Raw genomic sequence first — 16,412 nt, forward strand, 5'->3', positions numbered from 1 at the left:
TAGAAAGAAGGAAATTTTGTTTTAAGCAACATATTAATTCTCTCTAATTTAGCTTCAGTTCATTTATGTGTATCAGTTAATTTGCATTACTCAAATATAAGGAATCTAATTTCTTTTCAGTGAAATAAAAATTTTTCTGGTTACAGTGAGTGATATACCACTTTGTACAGTGTCTTAAATTGTTGTATTAGCTGTAGGGCATGGCATCAATGCCCACCCGTATTTTGGCAATCCTTGAGTTCCCAGAGCTTACCTGTATATGCCTACACTCATTACAATCTGTTCAGGTCCGTCAGAGCCTCTTCCTCTTCATGAGCAGAGGGCAGCAGTGATGGTGACCACAGGCAGGGCAGTGAGCCCTGGGGAGGGTGCTTGGGCAGGCTTATGCCCATTTTGTGAGGCACATGAGGCAGGCAGCCCTTTTACCTTGCATTTGCTATGCTCGTGGTTCTGTATAGTTAATGATAGCCTTGTGGCAGGCTGTTGTAAGTATATTTTTACTAAGAATTTCATAAACACTTATTCAGATAAAAGAATTGGCAGCTAACCAATAAGAGCGTGTATCTCTGAAACGGAGGACAATATTTACTTGTTCTGTTTAAGCTGAAGGGAGTTTGTCTTGTCCCTGCACTGCAGATTTCCTATGATAGTTATAAGTTTACTCACATGACTAGCTTTACTAGTATCCCTCACAGAAACGGAGCAGGAGGCATCATGCAGGTGTTCTCATTTGCGAGGCTGACGGTTTGCAAGTCACCATCTCGGGTTCTGGGAAAGTGCGGGAGGAGTCTATAACTTACAGCCTGCGTGACTTACACTGGATACAGGGAAACCAAAAGGTCCCTTCAAATGCTGTGAGCCTGCATTGTTTTCATGTATTCTCTTTGAACTTAAGAATAGTGATACTAGTTCAGAACAAAGGTGTCTCTAGTTTCCCTCTCCCTTGGGAAAAAGTAAGACCTGGTTGAGCACATGTGATGCTTCCGCAGTGCACTCACTTAGGCAATGACTGTTCTCAGCTTGGGGCATTTCCTAAAGTAGATTTAGTTTTCCTGGGTTTCTTGTTTCTGAATTCTTGAAAGAAAGTGATGCTATGATTGAGGCACTATGACTTGGGACTATGCAAAAATCCCTTGTTCAGAAATCCCTTGGCTTTTCTTTGTGTCCTCACAGAACAGTTTGGTCCTCCTTCACACTACTTCCTAGAATTAATCTGGCCCTTAATTTCACTTTTTTCACACTCTTTTATTAGACTGTAAGATTGCTGGATGAGGTGCTTTTTATTACGTAAGTGTACATAGCACAAGTCCTAGCACATTGGGAGCTTAATCTTGTTTGGAGCATCTCATTATCCATGTTATTCCAATGATGATGATATATTACCAATGTTTGAATTTTATAAAACCTTGTTTTTGTTTTATACTGAAGCCATTTCAATACAGATTATTTAAAGATTTAAAGAAGCATGAATTGAACAGACTTCTGGATCCCTTTAGCCACTAAGTATTCTATTTTTATTAAGCAGTACTCCATTCTCCAGGTGATGCAGCACAGCAGTATGCCAAACTCTCTCTGCTGAGGCTCCAGGAATGCATACCCTATTTCCTTTTTCCGTTCCTTCTCACCTTTGTAGCCTAAACAATCATATTCATTTTGTCTACAGAAAGGAAAACCTCATTCTTCAGATATATCCAAGTTCTCTTGGCTGATGCAGGTATTCAGGATTTTGCTGTATACAAATGTTTCATGTGTTTTTGGGTCAGATGAAAGACAGAGATAACATAATTCAATTAATCATATCCCTGATGTTCAGAAATGTTCCCCCACTTTTTTAACCCGTTGCTCAAAAATGTCTGAGAACATCCATAACAGAAATAAGATGGTTTATCAATAGTTTATCAATAGCTGCTATAGTGTCAGAAATGATTTGAGACTAGTTTGAGAAAACTGAATTATGGCATAGTTCAAATTGTGTCCTAATTAGAAAACATGAAAAATTGTCTCTGTGTTATATCCTAATGACATTTTTTAGGAAGAAAGTTGTATATGAATATCATATGTATATGAAAGTTGTATATCGTGTTTTACTGCAAGATTAACTGCATTTGACTGACCAGAAGCATTGTGTAAATATTCACTTTACAGGTAGCATTATATGACAAAAGCAGCTGCTCTCAGCTCATCTGGAAGCTGTCTTTGCTATCTGCCTAGGAAAATTTGAGTAAAAAAGCTGAGGGCGTTCAGTGAAACTGTAGTCATCAAGTCTCGTCTCTGCCAGCAGAAGCCAGAGGAGACTCCTGAATGGCAGTGGCCAAGTCAGCTAATTTGTACTAGAGGCCAGGGCTAAGATAGCGGGGATGCAAGTGTGGAAAAGCCCCTCTCATCCCTTCCACCTCAAAAACTAAAACCATATTCCAGCTGAGGTATTTGATATCTCTTTTGATAGGCAGCTATACTCATCTCCTTTTTGGCCCTTTTCCCATCTGAAGTTTATTGTTGCATGTGTAGGCTGTATACTGTGAAAGAAATCCTCGGCATTCCAGGAAGTGGACATGTTGGTAGCAAATGTTATCTGTAGTCCTGTTAACTTTTTTCTTTCTTTACTGATGCAATGGCACTTTAGTTAAAAGCACTTTACAGTAGACTTGGAGAGAATAATGCATTTCATTGTTTCAACAAAATAAAACGGCTTTTTTTTTTTTTTTTTTTGAGGCAAGTTTGTCATATGCAAGTGGAATTGAGGCAAAAATGTGTACATTCCCTTTTTGTTTTAAAGTACACTGTTTGTATACAGAATTATTTTGATGAAATATTACTTCACCATAGACAATTTAAAATCACTGATACTCAGTATTGCTCTGTTTTAATAATCTGATAACCAGAAAGTCTATGACTTGCTCAGATGGTCTCTGTCTCCTGAAATACACTTGAGAGTTCTGATTGCATCAAATGGAGAGGGAAGTGAAAGACAAGTAGAGACAGAAGTGGGAGTTTTAGAAGGATAGATCTGCTGCTAGAATCAGTTCATACAGTAAGATAGATGAAGTGTCAGAAAGTCATTGGAACATGCTGTGTGCTATAATCTTAAGTAGGCGATCTGTCTCTGAAGCTCAGCTTCAGCTGTGCTAGCTTGCCTTAAAACTCCCTCCTCCTCATTATTCTCTATACGCTGATTACTCAGAGCACTTACAAAGTCTTCTGATTTTAGTCTCTTTGAAAGGTAAAATTTCAGCAGGATTTTTTCTGTATCTCACTTACTTTTACCTCAGTTTGCACCTGCTTCAGAATTGCAGTGTTTTCTGCAAAAATGCCTGCCCAACCAAGAATATTAGTAATTTAGGCTATAAATTTCAAGTTCATGTTTAGAAAATTAAGTGCTTATGTCTTTTGGCCTCACAATATATTGCAGTAGAGCCAACAATCTTATATACAGAAATTCAACAGGCTACCAATGGTGGTAGCCTGTTCCTCTAGAAAACACTGAAACAGAGAAGGATTTGTGGGAGGGAGTCATAGTGGAAAAGCAGTTGCATATGAAGTCCTTTTGCAAGGCAATAATTAATAGGTGTGAAACAATTCTAGGATGTGCAAGCAGGAGAATGTTGAATAGCTGCAGGAAAGTGGTGTTACTCCTATAGATGTTATTAGAAGGACTATTCCAGAATATAGTCCCTAGCTCTGTGGTCTAAACTTCAGAAAGAATGCAAAGGGCTACAAAACATGGCAAAAGAGCTGTTTGAAGACACCACCTCGTAGCTAAGAGTTTTTCCAGTCCATCCAAGATACACAGAAAAGTGTATCTGAGAAGGAAGCACCTCGTTCAGAAAGGTGCTTGTTTCTAAGAATTTCTGTCAGATCAGTAGAAACAAAAAAATATTACTCAGCTCATAAAATGTTTCTACAGTAAACATAGCCATAGGTCTCTGGTTAGACTAGACCAGAAGCAGCACAAAGCCACCACCAAAACCAAAATGGGAGGTACGGTCCCTCCTTAACTTTTATGAGTCCCTGAGAAATATAGAGAATGCTGCAGGTGTGAAGACAAGAGAGAAATGACTAAATTGATTTTGAGTGAAACTTGATCTCTTCCCTTCTCAAAAGATCAGGAGTGTAATTTATACTAGTGTTGTTCTAGGTCCTGCCCTAGCAACTGTCCATACTGCTGAGTTTCTGTACTGATCACCCTTTTACAAGTACACTGTAGTATTATGTGCAATAACAAACATGAAAGTACATGCCGTTCAGGTATTCCCAGGAAAACCAATCTGCTGAATTTTTTGGGCACTTTCTTTTTGAGATGTATTTCATCATAATTTTGTATACCCTGGACACATGATACTTACCTAACTTTTTATTTTCAGATTGACCACACACACAAAAAGGTAATAGCTACAATATTTTGGTGTGATTTTTATTTATGCCACATCTCTTAGCTGGGCTTATTAAATCCCTTTAGAGACAACTCTCTTATTATTGTATAGGAAGTATGAGGTCCCCAAGTGACACTGGTACCTACTGGTCTGGGATTATGAGAGATACTTTTTATTTTATTTTACTTTACTTTATTTTATTTTATTTTTCCATTAGCCGCACTGCGCACTGCACCTGCCGAGGGAGGGTGGACAGCCCTATTGACGCGCTGCCCACTGGCCAGGCACTAGGCGCTATTCTTCAGCATTGCTCCCTGTTGCCTCACCATGCTGACTGGACAATTCAGTGGAGATAAAACACCTCTAGCTCAAGCTTATGGTTCTGCATATGACCAGATAGTGGTGATGAGATCAACTGAATCTGCAAAAATAAGGCAGAGCAAATTACTAAAAATTCATAGTAGGACAGAAATTGATCAAAGAGAATTCAGTTATAGCAGTCACTTTTCTCAGAGTTAATTGCCCATGTGGATTCCCTGCATGGACATTATCATGGTTAACATTAGGAAATCTTGATTTTTTGGAACAAGATGCAAGCGGTTCTTTAAGTTAGTGAGCGAAATTTATCTGTGATCTAGTTCTATTAACAGAGAGTGATACTTAATCTGGAATTTTTTCAGCCCACATATCCATCATTAACATTCCTGAAGAATTTACTTTTTTCTAGTTAATTTCAGAGCTTGAATATTGTTAGGAAAAGATACCAAAACACATTGTTAATAATGACTCTGTGTGTATTTGGTACCTTTCTTGTGGAAGGGTCCCCAGACAAAGCCAGTTCAGTGGAATACCTTTGCATCTTCAAGAAGCTCTATGGACAGTGAGGAAACTTTATGTTTTGCAATAACAGATAAAAGGGACTGAGGAAATTCTGGAATACTTTTCTTTGTAAGGGATCAATGGAGTTGCAACACTCATGTAGAACAACTAAAATGGGGCCTTAATATTTTGCACAAAAATAACTCCAGATATTGACATTGGAAAGTCAAAGAATTAAATGGTTTTTACTAGGCCTTGTCCCTGTGGTTACGATAGCCATTCTCTGCTCAATACCATGTCAAAATTAAGTCTTTTTAAATTACTCTCTTTAGCGTATCTTTATAAGCAGGGAAGTCCAATGAGTTCAGAAAACAATCACTGCCTTTTTCCTGTAGGAGGAATTGAGACACATGCTCTTCAACTATTCGTGCCTTATACTTGTAGTGTAATTCTTAAAACATTTGCCACTTCTGATTGCAGCAAAGTTATTGGCTCTATAGCACTGACAATAAACACATGTTTTTCTCCTGAATTGCCGTAAGCACAGCTGATAGAACTTAATGTAAACCTATAAAGCAGTTTCTTGTGGTTAATACAGGTAGATAGATGTCATCAGGTTGTAAGAGGGATTGGAATAGCTCTCTGAGGTAGATAAAATGATTAAATACAACAACTGATTTTGACAGGAAAATGTAAGTACCTTTTTGTTTTCCTCTGAAGTTATCAATAAAGCCAAACCTTGGGGAAGGAGTGAGTCTGTCCAATAGTTTGTGTACGATATTGAGACATGCACATGCAGCTGAATGCAGAGAACTGTCCAATGTCCAATTTTCAAGAGTAGTTTCTGGGAGATACCTAACGCTAGAACAGGAGGGTTTATATTTTTGGACAAAAAGAGGTAAACAGAATAGAGAAATTTGGTGGCTGTAAGTATGTTTGGCTCTGTTTTTACAGAGGTAATTTTTAAAATTTTGTAGGCTACCTGCGTTTATTTTGTTGAACGGAGCAAAACTGCCATCTCTACACCTGCCACCTGTCACATCTCTACAAAACATACTCCCACAGCTGCCAGCCTAGATGCTCCTCCACACCAGAATAGTCAAAATTCATGGGCTTTGTGCATTCCAGTTGGAGAAGGTGGTTGATTTCATCCAGGGCGTCTGATGTGCTCATGGAAATTATGTGGGTGAAACCAAACAATCATTGCTTACCAGAATGAAGTCACAAACATTATTTATGAATCTAATTACCGTGGGAGAGCATTGTTCCCAAAGCACTTCTGACCACCATGGCTAAAAAAAATACTATTCTCTATGTAAATGTCACTCCAGAAGACGGTTATTCGACAAAATAAATTCCTTTCCCCTGTGGTAGTTGTCTTAAAGACAGAGAGACACATTTGCCACTCAGGGGAACCCAGTGAGATCAGTTATTGCTTTATCTGAACCATTCAGTATCAGGTCAGTAGCTTAAAGACTGGGTGTGGAAGAGCTCTCAGCTATGGAGCCGAAGTCCTGAAAGACTGAAGGAACAGAAAAGAGTTGTTAAGCACCCGGGAAAGCTCAGCACAGGTACCTCATTAGTGCCTGTGGCCTTTCCTCTCTCCATTGCATTCTGCAACTGTCTTATTTTACTTTTAAATACAATAGAGCACTGCCTTCTGTAAATATGTAGTCACAGGCTGTAGCGCAGTGGTGTTTGTATACTTTCTAATAATGCTATGATTACAGATATAATGAGAGTCATATGCTGGGGATGGGAATTTACTTAGTTGGACTATAAATGAGATCACTTTAATATGCAGGAAATACACAGGCTTCAATAACACTGTCTGTGAAATCTGTCTTTTTCTCTTCTGTACTCCAGTCATCTCTAGCCGATAGAGAACTGCTCTAGTTTAAGTTAAGTTTGTGGCCAGCATTAGCTCAGGCAGGAAGAGATGGCATGTGCTTGACCATAAATGCAGGAAAGTGAGACTTCAGATAGACAAACCCTCCTGCCCACACAGAGAATCAACCCACCCAGCAACTGCATTGTTAAATCCATCAAACCTAGCTGTACCTATATTCTTTTATCTCAATTTTTAAATGGAGACTTTCTGAGAACAATTTCTGAGAACACTGGATGAGTTTATTGACAACTAAGACAAAATGCTATGTACTCTACTCTGCTGCTTGGATAACGTGACATGTACATGCTCTTTCTAATTTTGTCTTTGAGTAGTATATCAGAGAGAGGTTAATTAGATGTGCTATTTTTAAGTAACAGAAAAGTACTTTGGAGAGGAAAAATGAAACTGCGAAACTTTGGAGAATGCTTTAGTGACAACTGCTATAAATTATATACTAAGGAGCATGTAGAGCTTTAAGAATATCTGTAAAGAAGCCCACATTTTATTTTCTAAAAGGCAGTCAGATATTTCCAGCTCATCTACTTGCTATTTAATTATTTTTCTGGGCTTTACACTAACATTAGGGCCATTGTAAAACAACTGAGCCCTGAATGCCGGTGAAAACATCATAAAGGTGCAGATATCAAAGAGAAACTAGACAAATCACATAGAAATATATATTATTCTCACTTTTATGCATGGCACATATGATGTCTATTTTCTTTCTTATTTGACAGTTATTGGTGAACCTCCTCCCAAGTATATCGTATATTTTATGTTGCGTATCTGATCTTCCAATCAATGATATCTTTCCTCCCTCTCTGTAAATAGAAGTAAATTGATAGGTTATCTGATAATATTGGGATTTTTAAAAAGAGACTGTGAGAGAGAAGGTCCAAGCTAAGGAAAAGTTGAGTTAAAGAAGTATGTATTCACTTCAGTCTGTTTAAGAAGGTCCTTATTTATGCTTGATTTTTTTTTTTCAGTTAGGAAGTTTTAAAACCTTTTTCATTGCCTATGCTCATGCTCTTTGTGTTCATTAGTTTCATATTTTCAGTTTTAGTGAAGTGTTATTAGAGATCCCATTGAAAAAAGATCAGTTCAACAGACGGTAGTGTATGTCACAAAGGTTTTAACTTGCTTCTCTTATACGGGGAGCCAGCCGAAAGAGGAGAACATCCTGGCCCAGTGCTCACAATAACCTGTGCTGCTAAGCAGATGGATAAGTGTATTCTAGCGGCTGTGATTTAATTCCCAGCACTGATTAATCATATGTAAATATTACTGCGACATGGCTCGTGCTTTTCAGAGAGTACTTAGCAGAATGAATGGTCTTCTTCCACGATGGACGCTTTTTTGGTACAGTTACTTGGATATCTGTTGTGAGAGGAGTGTCTGGAAAGGCCCTCAAACTCCTCATAAGTATGAGGAATTAGAGCAAATGTTCTCAAGAATGAAGCAGATGCAGAGAGGTAGTATCTCTAGATACTTGTTTCTCTTAACAGTAGCTTCCCCTTGGACTTGCTTGCATTCTGGATTAGGCAATTGGCCTCTATTCAAGTGCTGTTCTTAGCTAGACAGTGAGAAAGCTAAAATGTGCTGGTGCTGAAAATTGATGGAGAGGGTTTTGGTCTCACTGGTGATACTGGTTGAGAGAAACTTCTCCCATACCAGTTTTAGGTAGATATTAATTCAGATGCTTTTTGGCAGAAACAGGTGAAGGAAATGGGTGCTTAATGTCCATGTATTTTCTTAGTCCTGTTAAATTCTGCATGTCTATCTTTAAGTGATATTGATAGGTATATGCACAGCCTGGCAACGGTTTGGTTATTCAGGAAGTTCATGCATTATTTATGATATAAAATAAAAAACAAATGTTACTTTAATTGTTATTGTTAGACACATTTCAAAATGGTTCAGAGGCTATTTCTCATCATGTTCTAATAAAATAAATGTGATATTTCTACTACAGGTAGACAGAGTTGCCTAAATAGAGACATTTAGAGATGCCACTAGAGAAGTCCTGCTGTATTTGAGACATCGCTATGGAACTGTCAGATACAGCACAGAACATATGGGAAAGGCTTGCTCATCTGCAGTGGTAGCTGGGGCCCAGGCAGCATGCACTAGGCAACGAGCTGAACCAATGGTGTTTCTCTGAGAGAAAAGTACCTAGTCTTTCCTGGTGAAGTGTGCGATGTAGGATATTGAGCTGTCTAAGCCATGAGCATGTTTCTTGAGAGTTTGTCTTTGAAATCTTCGTGGAGGGATCTGTAGAACTATGGCTTTTTGTGAAAACAGACACGCCAACAGAGTTCAAAGAACTAGGATAACATGCCTTAAACTGAACAAAAACTTAAGTAATATTTACATGCTTTTGTTATTGCTGTCCCTTGAAAGTTCTCAACTTTTTGCTGTTTCTGTAACCTACATCCTTGATCGCTGATCAGACTGGAGCTAGGACACCTGTCCTGCCCAGACTCACAAGGCATTAGGATATTCCATCCAGATATCTAATAAAGTTACTAGATGCTAATGTAGAAAGTATAATGTTAACATATTAGAGCTGATATGCCCCTGAAATCACTGGAGCTGCCAAAAGACATTGCAGTCTAATTTAGACTTTGATATGGAGGAAATCAAAGCTGGAGCTGGACAGGAGGCTGCCTCCCCCTGACTTGTGGTATTCCTGTTCCCCACAGGGTAGGAGTGAGCAGCATCACCAGACTAATGCTACTTATTATATGACTGGCTCCTGTGCTATCACTGTGGCATGTTTTTCCTATTATTTCAGAAATATTTTGTGTCATTCAACCTTAGGTAGAGTACTTAGTTGTCAATCATTTCTCTGACTAAGAGGCCTCGTCCTTGTACCACGTTGCCCCCAGTTATGGCAGCTACAGCGTTTACAGAGCTGTATGCTGTAATGAGGCAAGAGAATTTGAGAAAAGTAAACAAATGTTATGGTAGGTGTCTATCTTCAGATTTTTTTTGAGCAGCATAGGCAACTGGCATTTCAGTCACTTTGTGTAAGATGTTTTGTGGCTATCAGCCCCCAAATAAGTGAAGCTATAGTGCAGTATGAAAAAATGTCATACCTTAGGGACAGACAGAGCCTGAGCATATACTGAAATGTCCCTATGGATAAAGGAGGGGTCAAATTACAAGAGCAGGTTGCTTATGTACCCTGGCAGCTAAAAACTGCAGATTTCTCTTTCTATAACCTTTTGTATTTGAGTCTGTAAGTGCAATGGAATTAAAAGAATTTTATTCTGAAAAGATAACATTTTTGAGTGCATTTCAGTTCACACAAGAGCTAGGGGGGCTGAAAGCAATAATTTGAGGCATGCATAGTTCACACAGCACTGAACTTACAGCTTTCATGCTGTGCCAATTACCCCTATTTAGCTACTAATGCATTTCAATTTTGCCTAGCAATAGCACTGCATTTTTCAATTTTTTTTCCTCTGGTTTTAATATGAAACTAAAATTGTGCCAGGCTGTATATTAGCTCTGATACACAGGCAGACAGGATTAAGACCACCACTTTCATGTTCCTTATCATCGTAATTAGAACACGAACCTGTCTCCAAAAGGCATATTTAATGATCTTCAGCTAGCTGCATCTTGCTTCCCAAAAGAAATCTAATTAAAATGTGGTAATCAGATATCATGACAGCTACAAAGTAAAAACCCTCCTGAATATCTTACATGCCTAAGAGTTAAAATATAGCAGCTTGCCCTGTGCAAGACAGCATCATCATCAACATGTAGTGAGGCTGATTGTCCAGGCAATTCGGAGCGTGTCATCAGGCTTATATATACTTGCTTTTGTCAGAAGCATGGCCAAGTGTTTTTTCTTAGGTGAGAAAACACAAGAGAAACGGGAACTGAAACTTCCAGTAAAAGGAAGGTTAAAAGCGATATGAGGAGAAGTTCAAGATGGTTGTGATTTTTCAGTAGCCTGAGTTGTACCTGCCAAGGCATAATTTTAAAACTACAAATTTGACAGCATCCCTTGAATGTGACTATATGCAAAGCCATTGCTAAGCGAAATAACTGCGCTAGTGAAAGGTTACACAGCTCGTGAGGTGTACAAATGTGTGGGGCAAAATGGGAACTCTTACACTGTCTCTTTGCCCCCCTAGACAGTAGTATGACCCAGAACCTGAGCCACCTGCCTTTGGAAAAGCTTTGGAGCAGGACAAAGCTGCCCCAGGGCATGCCTTGATACTGCCTATCATATTTTTATTACTTGTTTACTACAAATAAAAATATTGTAACAGCTGAAATGTTTCAGCAGTACAGATTTTATTATTTTCAGATCTCAAGTGCAGTATGTCTGATCCTAATTGTACAATTTAAATACTAATAATCGTTCAGCTAGGCGAATCCTCTGTGTATTACAGAAAATAATCCTTGTTTTCGAAAATATACGTAATGGGTCCACATTAGTCATCTGCATAATTCAGTGAAGCTGAGACAAATGTAATAAAATGACCTCTGGGTAAAGAGAGCTTTTTGGTTTCTTTCTGGGAGGGGGAAAGTTTTCCTGAAACCCTGACACTCCTCAGCAAGCTTATCATTTTTTTATCTTCATTATGTTCCTGTTTTCCACTGCACTGCAAAGTATGAATAAGCCTGTGGCTACTTTTCTCTCATGCTTGGGCCCCATATTTCTTTGTGTTCATTTTTATTTGATTTCTGTGCTCACTGATTCTTAGCTTGCTTGCCAATGATTGAAATTCTGGACTGAGCAGTACCAATTAGACTAATTTATTTAATTGGGTTAATTCTTCTGAAATGCTTCGCTTTGGAGTTACATTTATCAGCAGTCTATCTTCCCCTTGCTATACCTTTCAGCTGTTAAGCTGCCTGCAAAGCAGAGATTTAAAGAAAAGCCATCTGAAAATATTTCCTTCGCACTTAAAATAGGGTCATCTCCTCCAAAGGTCCCACCTTTAATATACCTAAAATAATTTATTTGGTGGTCTATCTGCTCAAAGTAGAAGAGCAAATATATAAATAACACATAAATTACAAGTCTGTAGTTCACCTCTGACTGTTATATGGGTGAGCTGCCAAGTCTCCCTCATACACTATCTCACAAAAATAAGGATAATTTGGGATTCTGGGCCAGCAGCTGCCTTCCTTACCCTCGTAGGGTGGGCTTATAGGATGTTTCATCTTTGCTGATGCTGAAACAGCGGAAAGAAAGCTTAATGGCTAAAAATTATGGTAGTTTTACTCTAAATGGAGGTGGGTCTGCCTTCAGGTTGTTGTCAAAGACATGCAGAGTTAGAGAACAGGAACTAAGTGGACAGAGGGGATTTACATACACTTACGAAATAGTAGTGACAGTGCAGGCTGGCACCTTGCAGGCAATCTAACTGGAGATCTGCCTGTAAAAGGAGAAAAACCACCCTATAGCTGTATGGCAACTGTGTGGCAGCCTTGTGCTAGGACTGGCAGGCTGCATTTCCTTTGAGTATAATTGGTAACGGCGCTAGGAGTCCCCCACTGCTGTTGTGTTCGTGTTGCTTTTTGATATGCCACTTCAGTGGAGTCTGGGCGACAAGCAGACACGTTGCTGACATAACTGAACCTGTTACTGCATTGATGCTAGGTTTGGAAAAGCACAAGAAAGAGAGAATACAAGCAGCTGACATTTTCCTTTAAAAAGGCTTTTCTATCTAAATTTAGAAATTCTCTGCCAAGTCTCTTAGGGATCTTTGCACAGACAGTAAAAGTGCTCATAAATAACGCTGCGTCCTAGTAACAATACGTAACACAGCCTGGATTGCTGGGATTTCAGCATCCCCTGACCAGCTGGGTGCTTTGCAGCTGTCAGGGCTCTGTTCTTTACTGGAACTTCCCTGTGTTGTTGACTGCCTCTAATTCTAAAAAAAATTTAGCAGAGAAGATTTTCCTTTTGTTTTTAGAATCATTGTAAACTCTTATTAGTGTTACATTTCTTCCTCTTGGACACCGGTTTGGTTATTATTGATAAAACAGTGAGTCTGAGGCATGAGAAATCTGTGCCAGCAGCAGCAGCTCTTTGCCAGCCCGAAGCCACACTGCTTACTCACTGGGCTCTTGAGCCTCGACAGCCTTTAAAGGCCTCAGGCATGTTATGTTTCTTTTTTCTCGTTTTTGCTGCAGGTAGGGGAATTCAGAGCCCATGCTGCGGAATGGACAGCCAACGTCACCGCAGAGTTCAAAGAAACACGAAGACGTCTAAGTGTGGAGATCTACGACAAGTTCCAGCGGGCTACCTCTATCAAAAGAAAGCTCTCTGCAGAACTGGCGGTCAACCACAATCAAGACCTGACTCCTTGCAAGAGAACCCTATCAGTCAACCATCTAACCAGTGAGAAGGACATCTTGCCAGCTCTAACAAAGACGGACAGCATTTATATGAATGGTTTGACGCCTCACTGTGCAGCAGAAGAGATAGCTGTTATTGAAAATATTAAGTAGTTGTGACTTGGGATCCCAGTCCTTGAGAAGCTTTTGGCTTAGACTAGCCATATACCTTTTTTCTCCACCCTGTCAATGACCAATGCTCATAGCATTTTATATGTGTGCATGAGTTCCACAGAAACTGCAGTCCAGAGTTACCATCACATCTCTTCAAAGACACAAGATGAATGGCACTTCTGTTATTGAAAGATGCTGGAACAAGCAATGTCTTCTGCCTTTATCTGCCCAGACTGTTTTTCATTTCTCCTAATGTGCCATATGGCCTCAAGAATGAATCACACTTGTTATGGTAACAATGTAGCTTTGAGGGATCAGTCCTTAAAATTTCAGGGTCTACATTACTGAGCCTAGGAATGGACCATTTATGGACTACAACACATTTGTAAATGGCAAGAAATTCTTATGCAGCCTTTTACCTAAGAAATTTTTGTCAGTGCCTTATCTTTTGAAGAACCAGAACCTCTACAATTCCTATACGGTTTTTGTTTGTTTGTTTTTTTGCATGAGTAATGTATTTCATTTGAGCTTTCATTCTTCTTGAAACGATAGCGTTTTAAAGATGTCTATAATGAAGATACCAACCAGCATGAATGAATGCCGAAACTCAACAGTCATCAAATTAATGTTCTTAGCTCTAAATTTAAAGGCACTGCGGTTTCAAAAGTTGTGACAATATCCCTCAGAAGCATTTGTTTTACTCAGGTCCAGCTGATACTTGTTCACACTGACTTGTAGAATTTGCAGACCCACTCAGGTCGTATTTTTCAAGCAGTGTTCGGCAGTTTTTTTCTCTGCATCAGATGTACCAAAAAAAAAATCTGCAGCTTATCTATCACTAAATTATTTGGTAGATGACAAGAGCAAATAAAAATTACTATTATGAGGATAGGCAGGAGAGGGTTTTAATTGGTGCATTCTGATAGCCATACTCAGAAAACAATGCAGAAAAATACGGTAGTTTTTAATGAGCATAAACCTTCTGCCAGACATTTGCTCCACGAAAAGGATTCTTAACTTCCTCTTTCAGTCAAGTCACACCAGACGCCGTAAGATCTTTTACACAGGAGTCCTGCTGGAGTGCTTTCCTGAATGTCATGCTGCACAGCGGCTGCCTATGCTGGAGCTGTGGCTGAAGTGGGAATGCAATTGAAACTGGTATCACTGTGACTTTGTACATGTCAAACATACAGGTGTCTGAATACAAGTGCAGGCATGGAGGAGAGCTGATAAATAGCACAATCTGAATACTGATGATTGTTCAGACAGGATAGGCTGATGATAAGCAGGTCTAAACTATATCATGGGTTTTCTTTATTGGTTTTAAGAAAACACATTAACTATAATTTTATGTCCTCTGTTTTACTTATAGGTGTATGTGAGATTCAGAAGAAACACAGGATGGAATTGATAGTTTTGTCTTTTTTACATTTTTTTTTCTTATGTTAGTCTATTGTAACCTGGCTGTACATAAAATGAATAGAACAGGCCTTAAAGAATAAATTAGGCTCTGTGTAAATTAAAGAAGAATAAGACTTTGCTGATTGGGCATGATTCAAGTGGCAAATCTACAGCATCTCTGACCATTAGACAACATGCAAGATATGAATGTTAATGTTTTTGGATGCTTAGCTTGTTTTCTAATAAATATAAGTTAATATGTAAATTCAGTCAATTCAGTGTAAATATCAATCAATTAACATTTACAGAGAGTACGCTTTTAACATGAAGAAAGTTCCATAAAACAGCACGGAGCAAATGCTCTTATAAAAGATAAAGACCCTTGTCTCCCCAGCACAGTGTTCTGAATGTCCACATGGTGACAATTCTTCTCGCCATGTATAAACTGTGAATTGTAATGAAAAATAAAGTTTTTAATTAAAATAAGCTTCTCTCAATCTCCTGCTTGGTATAACTAGAATGCTAAGAAATAATTTGTGAAATTGATTTTGTGTTTTCATAGGTTACAGAGTATAGCAGCTTGCTGCCTGCTTTAATTTCAGCTGGGTTAAGCCATAAAGGCTTGACTCATCCAGCACAGAAGTATTTTTTTATCTTGATATTAAAAATAATGCTCTTTGGTCGCTGTACCCTAAATGATGTGTTTTGCTATTTTGCTTCAAAAAATTGGCAGGGCAGAGTTTCTTCTGTCATGTCATCTTCAGAAATGATGTTGACCTATCCGTCTTTGCCCTGGCGGAGGCGAGGGGAGCTCTCACCTGCTGTCCTGCCAGCTCTGCTCCATGGGTGGGAACCTTCTGCAAAAAACAAGCAGCTGTAGGGGCAGTAACCTTTCAAACCAGTAAAGTCATTTCTGCAGTGAATATTTTACCATGGCCTCTTTAATTATTTAAAATCTCAGCTAAGGGAACAGTAGCTCTCAGCTGTGTGGTGGTAGGTAAATACTGAGGAGTATTATTTTATTCAGTCATTCCAATCTGATTTGCCTGGGATGAGTCTCTCAAAGCCTTTTGGATCTGATTTTCAAAAAGGGACTGGGAATGTTTAATGTTTCTTGTCTTTGAAAATCAGAGTTGTGATATCTTAGGTTGAATATTTGGATCATTCTAACTAGGTAGTTTGTTTCCATTTACCAAGTTATAAAAGTGAGTGTATATGTGCTTTTTTCCAATTTAAAGAAACTTTGCATCGTCTCAGAACCTGCTGAGAAGTGTACATTGTTTTGAGACCCTAGGAGAACATTTATGGTATTAGTATGGATATTTGTTAAATCCATTTAACCTTTATTTACCTTGATATGATCAGTGGGAAATGAACCCCTGTTAATTTATGTATAAAAGCCATTGTTTAATTTTTTGTGTTTGTAATAGATCCAAAATATCTTGCCTTAA

General features: G+C 38.7%; 1 protein-coding gene across 3 annotated transcripts in view; it reads left to right on the forward strand.

Annotated features, from left to right (window-relative positions):
* Positions 1–15,511, forward strand: part of KCNK2 (potassium two pore domain channel subfamily K member 2) — a 131,545-nt gene extending 116,034 nt beyond the window's left edge. For all 3 annotated transcript variants that reach the window (XM_009668996.2, XM_068939836.1, XM_068939835.1), the window contains one exon: positions 13,243–15,511. In XM_009668996.2, coding sequence (XP_009667291.1) covers positions 13,243–13,560 — 318 coding nt within the window. In that variant the 3' untranslated portion in view covers positions 13,561–15,511. The remainder of the gene's footprint in view (positions 1–13,242) is intronic.
* Positions 15,512–16,412: the final 901 nt, after the last annotated feature.

Source organism: Struthio camelus, chromosome 3, assembly GCF_040807025.1.
Source record: "Struthio camelus isolate bStrCam1 chromosome 3, bStrCam1.hap1, whole genome shotgun sequence".
Classification (NCBI taxonomy): domain Eukaryota; kingdom Metazoa; phylum Chordata; class Aves; order Struthioniformes; family Struthionidae; genus Struthio; species Struthio camelus.